Source organism: Charadrius vociferus, unplaced genomic scaffold, assembly GCF_000708025.1.
Source record: "Charadrius vociferus isolate BGI_N301 unplaced genomic scaffold, ASM70802v2 scaffold126, whole genome shotgun sequence".
Taxonomy (NCBI): Eukaryota; Metazoa; Chordata; class Aves; order Charadriiformes; family Charadriidae; genus Charadrius; species Charadrius vociferus.
The window spans coordinates 1,985,712-2,004,678 of NW_009648894.1; the positions used below are offsets into that span (position 1 = coordinate 1,985,712).

At 38.5% G+C, this 18,967-nt stretch overlaps 1 protein-coding gene across 1 annotated transcript in view; it reads left to right on the plus strand.

The window, feature by feature from the left end:
- Positions 1-18,967, plus strand: part of PLXDC2 (plexin domain containing 2) — a 155,188-nt gene that overhangs the window by 22,707 nt on the left and 113,514 nt on the right. Inside the window, exon 4 of the mRNA XM_009887149.1 lies at positions 5,202-5,271. Coding sequence (XP_009885451.1) covers positions 5,202-5,271 — 70 coding nt within the window. The remainder of the gene's footprint in view (positions 1-5,201; positions 5,272-18,967) is intronic.

An 18,967-nucleotide genomic window follows, 5' to 3' on the forward strand; every position in this document is an offset into this window, starting at 1 on the left:
TATGAAAGTCTGCACAGTGTTTCTATCAAATGATTCCAAGTTGCCTTTTTGCACCTGCTATAACAGTCCTTCAGAGATGCCTTTACGCGTATATTTAAAATTCACCTCTGTTTCTAAGGATCACAAACTATCAGACAATAAACTAGTTGTGTTGCAGAGGTCCAAGGGAATTTTACTATTGACTTCAATAGCATCAGAACCGGGTTCAGGATTAAGTTGCTGAACTTTAAGTCTCTGAAGTGCAAGTGTTTGCACTTCCATTTTGTACAAAGTGTCACTTTTTTTTTTCTTTTTGAGAGAACTGATAAAACTCATGAGAATGTTGTGTAGTAACAGAAGTGTTAGATGTGGATCGGGCTAAGGCTCAAATACAGGCTGAGTGGAGAATGGATTTGAGAGCAATCCTGAGAAGAAGGACTTGGGGGTGTTGGTGGATGAGCAGCTCAACATGACCTGGCAATGTCAGTACCTAAAGGGGGCCTACAGGAAAGATGGGGAGGGACTCTTATGAGGAAGTGTAGTAGTAGAATGAGGGGTAACGGTTTTAAAATGGAAGAGGGTAGATTTGGATTAGATATTAGGAAGAAATTCTTTACTGTGAGGGTGGTGCGACACTGGCACAGGTTGCCCAAGAGACATTGTGGAGGCCTCATCCCTGGAAGCGTTCAAGGTCAGGTTGGATGGGGTTTTGAGCAACCTGGTCTAGTGGAAGGTGTCCCTGCCTACAGCAGGGGGGTTGGAACTAGATGATCTTTAAGGTCCCTTCCAACTCTAACCATTCTATCATTCTATGTGATCACAATTTCAGGGTATCAAAAAATAAATATCACACAGTGTAAATAAGTCTGTAATCGTGCTGCCTGGTAAAATAGGTATGGAAATAATGGGCTTAGATGCTTAGAATTGAAATTGAATGCTGTTTGATTTACAGATTGTATTCTCAGATCTCACCTGTGGCTGGAAACAGCATGCATAGAAGAGCCAATATTAGCACAAATTAAGTACACAAAATTACAACTCAGAATTGGGGTTCATGTGGTCCTGGTTTCGTCTATTCACCAATGTAGCTCCAACAAAACGTCCTTGGGTTTTACCAGTTTAAACCCAAAATCTAGTTAATGCCTTATTTAAAGGTTGTACAGTTTTTAAAGATACAGGTGTGTTTAACCATTTTAAAGCTGAGGGAAAAGCCAAGTTTAATTCATCTTTTCTCTCAGTTTACCTGTTATCTTCCTGGCACCAACCAGGTGACTGGCTCAGAGGAACAGAAGAGGCAGCAAGAAGAAATACTGTGCTATTTAGCTCAGAATACAAAGAGCAGAGCGGGGTGATATATCTGCTACATTTGACTAACAGAGAGTCCAATACGTAAAATATATTCCTCATACCCAAAAAGACTGTAAGGAGCCAGGGATAATGCAAATGCCCAGGGTTCAGGCAGTTATATATCTTTGAGGTAGATTTAATAAAACACTCTATCAGCTACTTTCTTAAGAGAATTTGTTTCTAATGAGGGAAAAAAGCTCAAGGGTACCTAAAAGTGAGAACTGCCTTGTGTTCTTCATCTGGGATCCTGGTGCTCTGTGTTGAGGGAGAGAATGGAAACGTGCAAAAAAATGTAATAACGGAATTAAAAATACCTATATAAGGTAAAACGTCTTTCCTTAATAGCAGTAACTTACGAGGCTTGGGACTTCAACATTAGTGAAATTCCTTTGAGAAATGTTAACCTGTTGTTTAACGATTAGTGAGGATGACACCCTTCAATGCCTTTGTTCTAAGTACTTTTGTTTCCAGTTGGGTCCCTGAGATTATACGCCTAAAAATGTCAATTCCAAGAGGGACATTTTGTTCAGGTTATTGAACCAGAGGTTTAAAATGAAGTAACGCTTGTGGAATTGGTGTGGAGAACCATTCAGCATGGCAGAGGGGAGCTTGGCAGCATAAGGGATTCAACCCTGGCTCCCCCAAAGCAAGCAGTTTAATTAAGACTTTTCTGCTGAATGTCAGGTGCTCATGCTACCCTTCTGCCAGATCTACCAGAGAAGGTTGTGGTCCTGGTTAAGCACACTGACATCGCGCTCTATTTATACTTACCCAAATCTCTTGGAATATGAACTCAAATGGCTGCGGCCATGTCTACGTGCTGTTTTAAAGACCTCTTTTTCAGTGATTCGTTTTATGTCTCTTCTGAAGGATGAAAAAGTACCAGTGAGTCATCCTGTAAGGCTTTATACTTTATTTATAGGTCTATAATTGATTTCGTGTATGTGTCCGAGCAAACAACACCCATGTGGATTACACAAAGAAGTTATTTTAAAAAATGATGTGTTCTCTATAACTGCACAATAACCATAGAGTCATATATTCTGAGCAGATCATACATAACTAAGCAGCAATCTCTTCCCTTCTCTTCCATAGAGATAAACTGCCATTACTCTTCTTAAAAGGGTATTTTTGCACATCTTTCTGTGACTTGGTGACTTACATTTACATTTCTAAAGATTGCTCTCCAATTTAGGGGAGAACAAGGAGTTAAATTACTATACGCTAAGTATTAATGAATTTTTCTAATTATGTCAGGGATCCTTTGAACACTAAAAATTTTACACTAAATTTGTGTATTTTCCTTCATGTGGAAGTATGTAATCCTAAGAGTTCCCATGAACTGTCAGTTGGTTTTGCTTCTACAGGAAAAAGTAATAAAGAGAGGATCATTGACATGTTTTGGCTCTATAACAACATAATCATTTTTGGGGGAAAGTAACAAACAAATAAACAACAAAGAAAACATCTATCTCTACAGGATTTATATCAGTAATAGTGAGGGGGTTTTTTTCAATACATTGCCACCATCTTCTTAACTGTATAACAAAATTTTAGGCGTGGCTTGGATGCTCAGTATGTTTAGATTACATATCTAATAGTTGATTACTGAAACACTGAACTAGATACAGGATCACCTCATATTTGTGAAGCTCAGTTTCATTTTCTGTCAGTCCATTCTATCGTTTGTGCATAGAGAAAACATTTTTACTCCAGTGGGTCGAAAATTCTAATATTCTTTCTGAAAAATGAGGTGTGCTTTCAAGCAGAAGAAGTAAAACCACATTTATTTCTAGTAGCTGTTATGATATTATACTTTATATCTTGTTGGTTCTTTATTACAGTATTACACTAAACAATTTTCTATATTAAACATGATTACATTGTCAGAATTTAGGGCATCACTTTTTGATTGAAGTCAGTGGGAGATCTATATCTGGCTTGGGTGGGCATAGGATCAAGTCTTTATTGCAAACATCTTTATACTAATATTTATATTAAAGCAATTTAGAAGACTTAAGAGGGGACAGTTGTCTTTTGAAGCAATCTAATGATTATGGTGTTATTCAGAAAGTCTATGTTAATGGGTAAAATGGACAATAGTGTATAAAGGAAAGAGGGAAGGTTTGGTCAGAAAATTGATGTTTTTAGCAGTGTTCTTGGAAATTAAATTTGGTAGAGCAAGGACATAATTTAAATGGAGCACATACATAAACATAGCATACACCTCAGTCGTGAAAACTTTAGAACCCAGGGAAAAAAATTTGTTTAAGTTAATTCATGAGATGTCTTGCCATTTTGATTAGAAATTTTCAGTTGTATATCTATATGTATGTATATACAGAAGAGGTCATTAGACCCTACTCAGTCCAATTAACACAATGCAAATGGATTTTGCATTCTAATTAAAACCAAACAAAAAAGTGCTAATAAATCCTGTCAAAATTCTGTCTTCCACTTAAATGGAAAGAAAATCTAATTTAAAGTTACTGTAAATCTTCAGCTGCTAATTTCATGCTAAATAATCCTTTAAACGTTTCTGGTAGATGTAAATATAAGTCTTCCTGAGAGGCAAAAATACTCAGATATAATCTGAAAATAATAAACCCAGGATAGAAATAATGGTAGGGAAAATAAAGACAAAATGCTTCCCCTGCTCCTTCCCTTTTTTTTTTTTCTTTTTTTTTTTTTTTTAAATGTATGGACTCTTGCCGTTTCTTAAGTAGCGACATCAAAGGTTAGGGTTGAGGGACAGTCACCAACAACCCATCTTCACACCAGTTTTTACTCCTCATAATAACAGGCTGCGCACCCAATTCCTATTTAGGCTTCAGGACATTATGGAAGTGATGTGCTTTTTATGGGATGTTACACTTACACAGTGAAAAGTCCTTACTGGGATTTCAGCACTCCTTTCTGTCACGGCTACTGATTTGTTCAGAGTTTAGCCAGCTAGCACACCAGGTGATGATTATGGGTGGCCACAATAATCAGTGATCTTTGGGAAAGGAGTGGAATAGATGGGAAAGGAGAGCGCCCCAGGTGGAGAGGGAAAATAAGTTTGAATTTAAATGGCTCTTTATGGTGAGCTTAGGTGAGGAGAAGAGTCTGTTCTCCAAATTACAATTCTCTGCTGTGAATTCAGCTCGTTAGAGGATAGTCACTGGTAGGCTGATGGGAAAAAAAGATTTTTCTTTGTTATTTTGCAATAAGCACCTCAAGTAGAGTTTGTTAATACTTCTGTTGAATTTTTCTTTATATACTAGTATATATGAAGAATATATACTAGTATATATACTTTATATACTTCAGCTCCTAGTTAACAGTATAGAGAGGTTTGGGAACTAGTGTCTTGTGGGTTTGATGGAGGAATTGCCTTCCAGTGACCAGCCTTCATCAGGTAAGTACCCCGGTAGCAGCAGGATGTCAGGGAGAGCAGTTGAATCTGAAGGAGCATGTGGCAGAGGAACGAACCACCTGCAGCATCCCGTAAAGCTTAGGTGTTACTAAGGCCCTAAATATTGATGGTTCCTCTTAAGAAAGAGGTTCAAGCAACATTTATTTTAAGGCGGAACTCTACAAATCTTCATTAATTTCATTCTTATGAGAGAGTTATAATGTCTGTTGGTGTGTTTTTTTGTGGGTTTTTTTTTTCCTGAAGTCTTCAGTTATGAAGATCCACTGCTTTCAGGTGTTTAAGTGCTACACAGAATTGTTTCTAGTTAGCTATTGGCAATTCCAAATTAAGAATAGCAAGGCTCCAGTGAAAAATAAAAAGCAATGAAACAGACATTTGAAGTGGAGGACTGTTCATTTTGTTTTCTCTTACCTTTGTGCACAATATCGATTTTATTTTCTGGTGTTGTTCCTTTCAGAGAGTGAATCTGTCCTTTGATTTTCCATTTTACGGCCATTTTCTACGTGAAATTACTGTGGCAACTGGGGGTAAGTGGCTTTCTAACCCTTTACTTTGAGTAATATGAGAAGAGTTTCTTGCAGCTATTTAAAATACCTTTTTTTCCCCTGTATATGTCAAGAGATAAACTGCAGCATTTATTTAGGAAATTTTGCTTTCCACAAAAAGAAAATTACAAAATATCGGTATGATGAAAAACCTCCAGCTTCTCAAGTTGAACTGTTATAAAACCCTCTCAGTGTAAGACTTTATAGCATTAATCATTTTTTTATTTAGGTATTTCCCCTAGTAATCATTTGTGTGTGTGTGTGTGTCTGAACCAGTTGCACTTACGGAGATAGTGCTGGAGCCAAAACAAGGAGGGAAACGGGTTTTTCCTGCATGAGGGTAGAGGATTTAGTATCCAAAGATAAGAAGTGCTGCTAGAAGTACACAATTCGTCACCTGTAAGGCAAACCCATTGTAATGTTTTGCCTTGGTGTGGTACAGTGTCTGCAACAGTGCCATGGTGTTCTTCTCCCCCTCCTGTGGGGTAAGGTGGGAGGAATGGCAGAGCTTGAGCTCCTGGTGGTGTAGCTCTGGGCACCATTGATGGCTCATGGTTGGGGCTCTCCCTCCCACTGCTGCTGGTTACCTCTTGCACCAATCTCCTGCACTTCGAACAGTCATTGACCCCTTCTGTTTCCCTCTCACTCCACCTCCTGGAAACACAAAGACCAGAGGAAAATGAAATGACGTGGGAGACAACAAATTAGAAAGAGGAGGAGTAATGGTCAAAAAATGAAAATAGGGAAGCAGAGGGCAGCATCACAGAGAGTACACCCACAGCAGTAAGTTTATGGACCCTGGCTGGTGGTGCTCTGCCTAGAGGTGTGACAGGACAAACAAACAGAAATAGGGGCCGACATCACCGGGACCAATCCTACCCTGTTCCTCGTCAGGGTTTCTCCTTCTCATGCTATGGGTGGCCAGCTGGCCAGGATTGGGAGGATGCCCATGTCCCGCTGGAGCTCTGAATGGGGAGGGTATGACTAAAAGATTAGGGAAGGATTGCAACCAGTGTCTCAAGAAGATTAGGAGCTGGAACAGACATTTCTGTCTTGCTCTGTGTCAGGATCTCCATTTTGCTACCAAAGCAGAAGAATACAAGAGAGAGAGGTGAATAAAGGCTCATAGTAAATGGATGATTTGCAGTCCGAAAGATAAAAAAGGATGGAGAATTATGGGGGTGACTTCAGCACCAGGGTTTTCTCTTCTTGATCAGCAGCGGCATTTTGGCACGGATTTGGATCAGATGAGCCATGAACTGCTGATTGGGATTTTGAGACTTGTCTGATTTCCATTCTGCTTTGCTTTTAGTTGCATTTTGGTGCTTGATCATCGATGCCTAGTTCTGTATTGTCTTATTAGAGGTGTTGCATTTGATGGGGCGCCAAATCAAGTGCATAATGTGTGGCGTGAAAGAATGGGGTGGGACGGATCCTGCACGGCTAAAACAGCAGCAGTGGGGCCAGTGTTCATTCTGTAAATGCACCTTATTCTTACTGCTGAACTTGGTTCCTTAAAACTGCACAAAGTTCACTCTTACTCCAAGTAGTTCTTCTTGTGTGATCACTGCTGGGCCTTCACTTTTAACGGAAGCCCTGATTTTTTACCACTGCAGTCATTAATATGCTGCTGTCATCAGTCTCCGCCATCTGCTCCCAAAGACTTGGGAGTAAAGTTAAGCTCCCAAGAAGATCTGTGTAGTGCTAATTTGTGAAGGAAACATTTTTTTCTTTTAGTGTAGTACATTTGGGGAATGTGGGTATCTTGGGTTTTGGTGTTTTTGGAAAAAAGCATGTAAGAATAGCTGGAGCTCTGCAGCATTCTTTTCTCTTGCTATTAATGGAACACTGAATGATAATTGTGACGGGGTTTTTTTTTTTTTTGCTCCACTTCTACTAAATAAAATATTATTGCTGTAAATATATCTATATGGATTATTGTCAAGCTAAATAGGACTTTAACATCTGTCTTTGTTCTATAGGCCGCTGACATTAGCACAGAGATACTTCTCTCTTTCATGTGACACTTATTAGGCATGAAAAAGTAAGATCTAGTCAATAATTGCTTTAAAAATATTATCTTGATAAAGCCCGGTAACTGTAAGTCATCCTGTCAATCTAGGACAGGATGCAACCTTTTCTACAACTTTAAGACTCCTACACACATGTAGCAGGAAAAGAAATATGTGTTTCTGTTCTAACTCTCTGATAAATGTTTTGCTTTGGCTATATTTGCAAATTTTGTTACCATAACTCATTGGTGGTGCAGCATGGTGCTTTTTATACTGTATGGTCTACTAAGTCTTAGTAACCAAGATTTTGCAATGGCATTACTATTATTAGATCTGGAACACCTCCAGAGGTTATTCTGAGATCAAAAGAATGACAGAGTTAACGTGTACAGGAGTCCCACATGACAGATGTCTACTTCCTGGAGAGCAGGATATGATTAATTATGCTAATGACAACACTACAAACTGTTTTTACCTCCAAATCATAAATTAAATAACCTTGTTAAAAGGAAAGTTGAGGACAATGGCACATTAAATCCCAGTCACAATAAAAACGTCTACCCAAACGGTTTCTGCCATTCTTCATGGAGGTTGTATTGTGGCATAGTAGGGTTTCCAAGTTACTTAAGATGACTTTGAAATTGCTGAGGTGTAAAACTCAACTTTTTCTTTGGTTTAACTAATACTTATTTCCTCTTCCAAATGGTTTTGCTGAGCTGATTGTGTTTGACTAAGTAAAGGAAGAACAGGGAGTGAAAATAACTAGTTTGAAGGCTTTATTCACTGTTGTCCTTAGTCGGTATTTGATAATGCCATTTAATTAATAACTGGGAGGTAAAACAGCTTACAGTATTAAGAACACAATTAGTAATTTGTGCTTCTTTGGGATATGGGCATCTATCTCCCCACATTCCTTTAGAAAGCATTTTTAAAGCAACCTCTGGAGAGCTCTCAAAGCTTTAATAATAGTAGATAACAAAAGAAGAAGCTGGGTTTTGGTTTTTAATGAAGGTTTCTAAAGTTTGTGCTCTACAGGCCACAGGTGGGGTTATTTCAGTAATAAACCGCTCGTGAGTTCATGAGTCATGTTGCGAATGTCAGGGAGATAAACTCATGAAGTCTGTTTTGTTGCCTGTCACTGATATCCTTAAGCAGAGCTCAGTGGCTGTGGAGGTGGCAAAACCCTCTCTGGGCTACAGCTCTCCAGGCAGTAACACCGCTTTTCTTGTAAGAGTCCTTCAAGCTCTGTGGCCCTGCACCCTACTCAACATGCTTCATACTTGGTTGTATTAATTTTCCATGCTTACGGTAGTAAGTCCCTCCTGTTTATTCTCTGTGGCTTATTTTTCTGTTTATAAGTCTATGTTTTCTACTGCAGCCTTGTATCAGATACTGTAAATTATTTAGGAATTGTTTTCCTGTGTATGGCCTCCCTCATTGACGTTACATTTCTCTATGGTGTTGCTGTGCCTGTAGCAGCATTGCAGAGGAAGGTGGTAGCTAATCCAGATTATTATGGATTTCCATTAAAATTTACATTTGTTGCCTGGGATTAATAAAGGTTTTAATTTTCTCTTTTTGGAGTTTCTCCTGATAGTTTGAATGATCAGAGGTTGCAAGTGGTCTTAATGCAGTTTCAGTCTCTGTTCTTTCCATGGAATAACTCAATATCATTGTATATAAGATCAAGAATATTTAATAGAACCAAACTGCTTAGAAACAGAAAACGTTTTTATTTTCACCTTTAACTATACATATTTGGAAGCAGCAAATAAAAACATAGCTCTGTATTATCATATACTGGGAAAACAATTTTTTGGTCATGGAACTTTTCTCTAGCATTGCACTATCAAGGAAATAGTTAAGCAGTTGTTCATAAAAGAATACCTTAGATCTGTCAGATTTTATTGGACAGTGCAGACAACTCAACATGAGTACTTTTCTGGTATTTTATTAGGGAATCCTTCAAAGTATCTTCAAGTCTTTCTCTTTTTCTTCTTTTCTTTTTTTTTTACATTTTTTTTGAAGACTTTTTGAAGGTACCTTTTTTCTCTATTTCAATAACAATCATATTTTTATAATTAGTGTAATATAAATATTGAGAGGTGAATTCAGAGGCAGATCTTGAACTAAGTTTACATTATTTTGATGTAGTGGTTTGTGCTGTGTCCTTTTGAACTAGGATGAGTTCAGCACATTCTCGCTGGTACATCTTTGATTATAATTTTATCATCCTCATAATGATTTTAATGAGCCTATGCAGTCTTCTTGAATTTACCCCTTGTCAATCAAGATTGAGATATTTTTTTATCTAGAGTTGATAGAAAAATAATGTGTTATTTTATCAATCATATCTATGTTAAACACTATTTCAATTTTTCCCTATGTTTTTCTAAAATCTTTAGGAAAGTGTAATTATTACCATCCATATTGTAGTTATCTTTCCCATATTGTGTGCCTGTAATGACTGCTGCTGTAGTTAGCATGGAGTACGCTGGTAGAGTTTTCAGAGATAACGTTACCATCTAAACGCAGTGAAGGGCTTCCACTGTAGATAAATCTGGTTAACAGGTTATTGTATGGGGCTGACAACATAGAAAATTTTGAGGATTTGTGCCAAATGTGGCTCCACAAGACCTCCTAGGTGAACAGGATTGAAGTCAGGAGCCAAAAACTTCTTGTTTGATCCATGCTGCACTCACGCCCAGATTGTAGCCTTCTGGGTGGAAGTCTGTGAGTTAGGTTTTTGGAGATTAATGCTATCCGGGCTTTTGCTCCAGCTCACCTTCTAGACAGAGTGGTGACAACAGAATGGCAAACTCCATCCCTGTAAGCACTGGTGACTTATGGTGGCATAGAGGCCCAGAAAGATTTCAACAGACTTTGTGCAGGAAACTACAGTAGGAAACTACGCTGTGGAAACCAGTAGCGTATCATACTAGCATGAGTCCCATTATAAGTAACAAACCAGAGCCGAGCCCTTTGTCCTTCCAGCCACGATCACTTTGTCTGTCTGACCCCATTCAGGTCATGAACTCCACAACAGTCACGCTGAATATCTGTTCACTGGGGCTTGGATGAGATTTCTTCTGTCCTCTGTGCTCTCATGGTTTTGTCTGTAGCAGGAAGGATGCAATAGTGGAAATTGCAGTGAATACAGACAGAGGGTGTTTAGAATATGACCAAAGCATTTGCACAGGTCCAAATGAAGCAAAAGTCTTCCCCAAATAGACATGTAGAACTTGGGGTTAATTTGGGGCTAATTCCTACTAGAGGCATCTGTAAGTATATGGTAGCAATAACTTCCCTTATTTGAGAGTTTATTTACTTCCCCTTAGCTTTTTTTTTTCTGGCAGCACAACATCTGGAAGCTCCAAAACAGATTAGATGATCCTGCCAGTCATTATGACTTTTGATTTAGCCAGTCTTTCAGGAATTGTCATTAAAATGAAAACCATGTGTGCATAACCTATAAACATTACAGTTTTCTGGTAAGTAACTGTCAGCTTGGGTTCTGTTGTGGTCTTTGTTAAGGTTTTTCAAAGCTTATTTCTGTTAATTTTACTCTACATCTAGTGGACGTTTCTAGACCAATCCAGAAAATTCTGTCATGACTAGAATTCTCTGACACTGAGGTTGTTTGCTTTGAACCAGGATTTCTTCCCAAAGCCAGTAACTGCTTTGCAAAACAAAAGTCAATGCAAGTATTAACATGCTAATTATGACTGTACACTTGAATGTTTTGCTAGCAAATTCATTTCAATTAATTATGATATCATTAATGGAATGAAATTTTCAGAATTGAAAGAAACTATTACTCCTTGAACATCAGTCCCAAAAATGTAGGAGTAATTACTTTCAAAGACCTGGAAATTAGGTCTTTGAGCTAAATCTTGAAATCTCAGGTTAATTTTTCACTCGGACTTAACTCAGGCAAGTAACTACCGATTTCCAAGTTCAAAGGGAGAAAATAAAGTCTGAATCTAGGAGAGAAAGAGATGAAGGGCAGTGGAAGGTTAAAGCTTAGTTTGCTCTGGGACATGAATGTGTAGACCTCAACCAGATAGACTGTACCAGGACGAGAAGATGCTGATGCTTAGGGGACAGGATGAGTGAGAGGAAGGTGTTCCTTGTTGGAGTTGCAGGGGTGTATTAAGGAGCCAGGACCCTCGTGAGGTAAATGAGCTGGAAGACATTTATACACTGAAAAGGTAGAGTATAGCTGGATGTGATTTCAATTGACAGGGAGCACTGGGTTGTAGCAAGGAGACGGTATTGTCCCAGAAAAGCTAGGGGGAAGAAAAACTGCAGGAGAAACGGATGGAGGGAGGAATCAAGCTGGAGGTCACTACTATTAGGATAAGTAATAGCTATTTAATAGATCAGCAATTTCAGTAGTAGCTCCCAGTGGGGAAGCTGTTGTACCAGTGTCAAGGAGCACAGATGAGTGGCACAAGAGAGAAAAACAGGAGTGAATGAAAAAATGAAAGTTCTATGTTACACCTCTTTGGTGCTCTCTATACTCTATCATGCAGGTTATTATGATGGAAATGGGTGCATTTCTGCAGGTGTGTGAAATTGGAAACAAGAATACTGTAGAAATGACAGAAGAATACAAAGCAAATAATTGTGGCAGGCTTTCATGTGGAAAAATATTAAAATCAGCATGCTTAATAGTAGGTAAGTTACACTAGGAAAACCACAGAATTGTAGAGGGATAGTTTATAAATTGAACAAGGTAAGAGCAACTGCCTGGTGACCTCTAGTAGGCAAAGGTCACTATCTACTCCAGCAACCTCTGAACATGTCAGTAACGGCCTGGACATCCCACGAAAAATTCAATTTGAAAGGGACATCTTTATAAGCATAACATATAAAATATATGCTATCAAGAAGAAGTAAAAAGCAACCGAGAAAACAACAGATTAGTATTTGGTAAAAGAAAGCAAAAGGACAGAGTGATATGGTTATTACTTTGTGAAAGCTGAGCTGATTCATGATCATGGAAAGAGACACTGCCGTGAAAGTGCACAGAGTCTGAAATAACTCTGCTGTGAGCTACAGGCATGGGCACAGACCACAGGCAAATTCACAAGTAAAACAGATAGATTATATACAAAGGGTACAATTCATCTAGCTGTGCCAACATCTGTATCCACGTTTGTCAGCCTAAACTCATATACAGTCAGTAGAGATGTAATCAATATAGCCAGCAGAATCTATGAACACTGAAGGCAGATGTTTGAAGTAGGTTGGACGAATTGCATCCTGTGTCTAATTGTCTTTGTATGTCAATATATATATTGCTACAAAGAGAGCCTGGGTTGATCAGCTCAGATATAGATGTTTACATTTTTAGATTTATAAAGCTGGGTGAGCTGACTATTGAGACATTATGCCAACGAACCTGAAGGCTCCAAAAATGTCCACCTACCCCATGCAATAGCAAATGCACAAATACAAACTAGGAAAAAAATGGAAGTTGTTGCAGGAAAAAAAGGTGGATCAAAAGTGTTCTGGATAGGTAGACACCTTATATAAGAATTACAAGGAACGGCTGTTAGAAAGCTTGCAACTGCTAAATCAGTAAAAAGATAGCTAAAATGGCATCTTGTAGGCAATCAGATCATAGCACTGAAAATAAAATACTGTGGATGTTTGGAACAACCTGGAATGCCAAAGACAGCATGAATTCACCAAATATAACCAAGGGTATTAGAGGGCTGATGGGCGTATAGGGGGAGACCAGCAGTAGGAGCCAATAAAAATGTGCAATAGGTTTTGAAGCAGAGTAGGGATGGGCCTTTAAAAAGCCAGCCATGTATTACCTCATTGCTGTAGCTTACTGCTCAGAGATCTGGAAACTAGACAGCCTGTCAGACGCTTCCACAGCAAGCAGTGGACCCAAAGCACTAACACGTTTCAGCAGAGCAATAGGCTATTCCCACCTGAGACATTTGAAGTAATGATTCCCAGTTGTCCTGTAGTGAGTTTCTGGCATTTATCTGAGGATGGGGATTCAGTCACAGATAGCCCTGCTGAAGTTGGCGCAAGCAGCTGAATTTGTAAAGACTGTATTAAAATCTGGTGAGATAATATTTGGTAAATAATTGTTCAGTAGAGGAACATTCCTGAGCAGCAGGCAGAGGAATTATTTGAAATAATTCTTATGGCGGAGGTGCTGCTTGAGCATTTCTACCACTGTTAATAATGGAAGGAGAACCAAATAAAGAAATAAAAAGGCACCCCAATATTAAATCCCACTGTGATCAAATCAAAGTTGGTAATTTTCTAAAACTGAAATCAAGAATTCTTTGTATGATTGTGTTACTTCCTGAGGTCAGATCGTATGCTTAAAAATATTTGTAGTTATTAAAGAGAGAGATCTTTGTGCATATAAGATACACACAGCTTCTTGTCAAAACTGCAACTGTTATACCCACTATTGACCCAAGATAAAATCACAGGCATTGAAGGTGCTGAAGTAAATTTTCCACTGAAACCTTATGTTATTGGAACCTGTGGTGATGAGCAGATCTGAGGTACCTGGTCATGGTTTCTAAACACTGATCAGTCAGGACAGCTGATTCAAAGTCATCTCTTATTCTCACAAGAAAGAATCACACTTATTCCAGTATCAAACTCTTATGAATTCCAGTATCTAAATTATAGCTTGTTAGAAAGTAACAGGGACAAAAAATCTTGGGTTAGCTGGCTGGCTGCTTAAAAGTTTAAGTTCTATACAGAGATAATATTTTGAATTCCCTTTTTGGGGCATTGAGTGTGTAAACAAGATTATGGTATTCATGTTTACTTGTACTGTTTTCAATACATCAGGAGGGATACTATGAAAAATAAATAGTTAAGTGCAGAGAATCCTAATGTAATTTTGCATCACATTTTGCAGGACTTTCAGAGAAAGAGGATCAATGAAAGAGGAGAGATTATGCTGTGAGGAAGGGAATAAAACCTGATGTTGCACTGTCTGAGCTCCCTTTTGTTGTTTTGGCGCACAGAGCAATATCTCTAAGCAGGAGGGAGATCTGTCCCCCTAGCTTGGTGGTGCTATGGAAAGAGAAGGATCCACATGGTTAGGATCTGAGATTGTTAAGGGTGAGGATGGTTGTAAATTTGCAGCCTGGAATAAGCCTCTGCTACTTGAACGTTATCTGGAGATTTCCAGTCCTCAGAGAACAATTATGCTCGCATACATTTTCCCTGTGTCTCATAAATTTACTTTCTTAAACTTTCAAAACCGGTGTAGAGGTGGAGTACAGTTTGCCTGGCTCTCTGGAGTATCACTGTACTGAGCGGAGCATCTTGTTGGAGCCTGCCAGAAGTCTCAGTGAGGCTTTTCTGGTTGTTCCTGCTGCTCTGGCCCCTTCAGCGCAGCAGCCAGCAGGAGATATGTTCATCGCTTAATGAAGAGCTCTTTGATAGCAAAAATTGCCCTGTGGGCAACATCTGTTAAATGGCAAAGGTGATATAAAGCAGAGCGAAACACAGTGTTTCTAGCCAAAATCACTGACTTGGGCTACGCTGTGTCTGTTGCAGGGGATTACGCTTGTCATCACCAGTGGGCAGCTCGCTCTGTAAGGGCTGTAGGGGTCTGGCTTTGACTGGCAAATATCAGCTCACACAATTGCCTTCTACTTACAGCCTCTGTTTCTGATGTCTTATGTTGCCACACAGCTGTTAAAATTCTTTTCTGCCTGTAAAATCTCCTTTACCTGTCATTCCTGTGTCAAGTGTTCCTTCTGGAACACTCCTGTTTCTGTAAGGGGGTAGCCCTTCTATCACCTTGCCCCTGAAACTGTTTTGTCTTGCTTTCTGCCAGTCAACCCTTACAACTCTTTCTGGTCCTGCATTAATGCTTTATCTGTACAAATAGGATCAGAAACACTTGGGGCAAAAAGAATGATGAGCTTTGTGGGGGTGGGGGGGATGTGGGGGGGAATAATTCCATATACGTTGACATGACTCTGACCTTCATATAGAAAGGCATTTGCCAGCTTTGACCGTGAGCTTTCTGGGCAGTAGTTGCAATGAAGTAGTAACAGGACTTAAAATGACCACATTTGTGTTTGTCTGTAAAGTTCTGTTTCATACAATAACAGATAACTAGCCAAAGCATTTGCCCACGTGTAATGCCAAACAAGCACTTAAATAATTTTGCAGGTCAGACACTTGATAAAAAAATAAATGGCTTAATGTTAATGCAAAGAGCACTGGGAAGTTGTTAGGTATAAGCTATATCTAAGATGGATCCATCACTTTTTATTGTAGAATTTTATAGTAGGCATGTATCTTATGTTCAGCCTTTATAGTAGTATTGCAAAGTTTCAATAATACTGTGCTTTTACGCCATAGTAAAGATTTTTAATGCATGACAAGTCTTTATTTTCTGCACCTCCTACAAAATATAATGTTTATTTGGTTTGCTGCATGCTTATAAGTTAAAAAATAAACTTCAATCAATTTCTGCCTTTTTAGCAACTGACTTTATAAAAGCTACTATGTATGTCCAGTCTCATAAAATTTTATGTGGTTTTATTTTGTCTTTCCTACCTTATAATACAATTTTAGCTCCTGTTCTCAATGTAAAAGATTGAATAACTGGACTCTGCAAACGCCAGTTGAAAAGTCACCTACTGAGAAAAACAAAAAATCATTCCCAAACCAAAACCAGGCAACTGGAAGATGGTGAGAACAATTGATAGTATATTTAGTTTCTAATTAAAAGAGAAAATTCCTGATAAAGAGTGAGAAATAGGCCTTTTGTTTCTGTAAGGCAGTACTTCATAAAAATGATGATTTATTTGTGTGGAAGTCCTGGGCCTAATGAAATGTGCTCTGTCCATAAAGCTTCTAAGATTTGTAAAATAGTACTTGCGTGTATCCATTTCATAAAGTCAAAATAAAAAACATGCTGGCAGTTGGTCACAAACATTTTTTTTAAATGCATAGAGCATTTAGAGACCAATCAGGCTGGGAAACGTTGAAAATTCAGCTCAGAGTCAGCATTAATTATTAAACATAAGGACTGCTCTAAGTTGCAGTATTTCTACTGAGAGGTGGGGTCTTACTAGTTTGAATTCTGTCCAAATATAATTAAGAGTTGTCCTTTTCCAAAAAGTTAATATCTAACTTTGGCAAAAGCTTTTTTCCCTGTCCTCGTAAGTAAGTTGTTGCTGTTTGCCTTTTTTTTTTTTTTTCTGTAAATATGTTGAATTCCTAATGATATCAATTTAAATGCAAAGGGCTATTGAAAGCTTTTCAGTCAGTTGGTCTCGTGTGCCTCTTAGTGAAGGCTCTTTCCTTTCATCTTTCAGGGGAACTTGTTTTAGGCCTCAAATCAGGCTGCTGTTAATGCAGTATTAAAACTCTGGACATGAGACTCTGTACATTATGTGATACTATTGCTGTCTGGTACCGCAGCACCACATAGTGTTGCTGATTACCTGTGAGAGCCAGGGAAACTGAGGGCTTCTTCTCCTTCACATGTCATCATCCATATCTGTAAATGTCATAAATTTCATGTTCTTATTCCTGAAATACTTACCAAATTCACACTGTTCCTTGTGTTTCTGCTGAAATCCAAACTACTGCATTGACTGATCATTTGGCTTCCTTAAGAAATGACTGTTAAAATAACTGATCGCAGAAACAATATCCAGAACCTACTGCTATCAAAGTAGACTGTAAGGCTCCTCATATTGCCATAGGATGCTTCCCTAATTGCCTGTATTTCATATCAGGACAACTCTCCAATTCAGGGTAGCTGCTCTGTTAAAACCATGTTCTGCCATGGCAGGTAGCACTGATGCCCACGCCTGCTCCTCTTCCGAAATAGCTATTTACAAGCTGTAGCAGAGTGACAAGCAAAGGGTAAAGTGTCAAACTCTGTGGGTTTTTTTTTCCACTTACATGGGTAGTATTAGATAAAAGAAGTACCTAATGGGCAGGGTTTTGGCATGTCTATAAAATGCCTTTAATTCTGTCAGGAAAGGATATTAGAAATATTGTATTTTATTGTATTCGTAAACTGCCATGTCAGTTCATCTAAATTGTGTTTTTCAAGCTATGATTAGGTGGCAGTCCTATCCATTTAATAATTTTTTTGTTCAAGCAATGAAGGGGTCTTTCTCCACTTTTATACTGTGCAGTTTAATACCTTAAAAGGTATTTCAGCAAGTCATATGATGATGTATAGCAAAGTGTTTAAGCTACTGCAACATTAGTGCAACAGTTAAGCGTTTATGCTGTATTACCTTTGTAACTTAATCTAGTACCTCTGCATTGCACTGCATTAGCTTTAGTATCTCTAATATGATGCAGTGGTACATGGTACAGATGTGCTAATAAAGGCATGATTTAAAAAATAAAGACATAAATAACCTGAAAAGCCATCATCCAAGGAATTAATTAATAAGGAAAACAAATTGTAAGAAGAAGAGAAATGTAAAGCCTTGAAAACAGTGTCCTAGTTTGCAACTCTCAATATCTTGGAAGAAAAGCTTATTTCTTCCCATTTTGTTTCACTTCAAGCTTACTAATTTGTTGGGCCGCTGGCAATATGTCCAAAGCAATTTTAGCAAGTGACAGTAGGTTTGGTTTCCAGCCGCATTAGTGAGCGCGGAGTTCTTGGTTGTTGTGCAGTAAGCAGCTCGTTGTTATCTGAAATAAAAGTTTGGAAGCTTATGCAGGCTTAATTAAAATAAATGAAGGATTTAAAAGTGAACACTGAAATTATTGCTGGAGAAATATAATTACAAAGTAAATTGCATCCTAAAATGGTTCCAGATTAGCCCACAGGGACCCAGTGCCAGTCCTCACTGATGAGGGAGCAGGAAATATTCGGTGGGAGCTGAAAGAAGGCAGCAGCAAAAAAGACTGAAACTGTCCTACTGATGGCACAGCCTCACATAAAGAAGAGGCTATTTAGTCACTTAGTTTTACATGTTACCAGCAGTATTATTAAAAAATAAATATAATTGCTCTTTCTTCTTGCTCTTAAAGAGTACCCACTTTGTTGTATCCAAAGCTACTATCATGCATAATTTCCATTTTCTATCTGCGTGTCTGAAGAAAGACTGCTAGAGAGTATGAAAAGCACATGAATCAAGTCATGTAAGGCTTTTTATGTTTATTACTTCTGATAAAGTATTCTAATTTCCCTATTTGGGATCTGTCAATGTCAGAGGAAATGTCTGCACCTGGAATTTCATTAGGATATCTAACAGACAGTATAGGGAATACAGATTTTCTTAATATCTTGACTGTGCTGCTATGTGGATGTGATGACTGTCCCCCTCTGACTCTTGGAGAGTCTTAAAAAAAGCAAATGCTGCTACGTGGTTTGCATGCTCAACAGTTGGAAAACAGAGTGCGTGCAACTGTTGTCTGAGTCACATTATGAAAAATCACTTGTCCGTTGCCAGCTTCTTCATTATAACATCATTCCTTCCTTGGCAACAACCTTGTTTCAAGCCAGTCCTTGCTAAATTCATTACCCTTGCAAATTTTTCAGATTGATATCAGTCTGTTTTCTGAAACCAAGGCCATTGAAATAAACAGGTTCCCATGGACCTTTGTCAGTTTTGAATTGAGACCCAAATTTCTTCACTCGCTTCCCACTCCTCCTTACAGTCTTGGCCTTGGCTCCA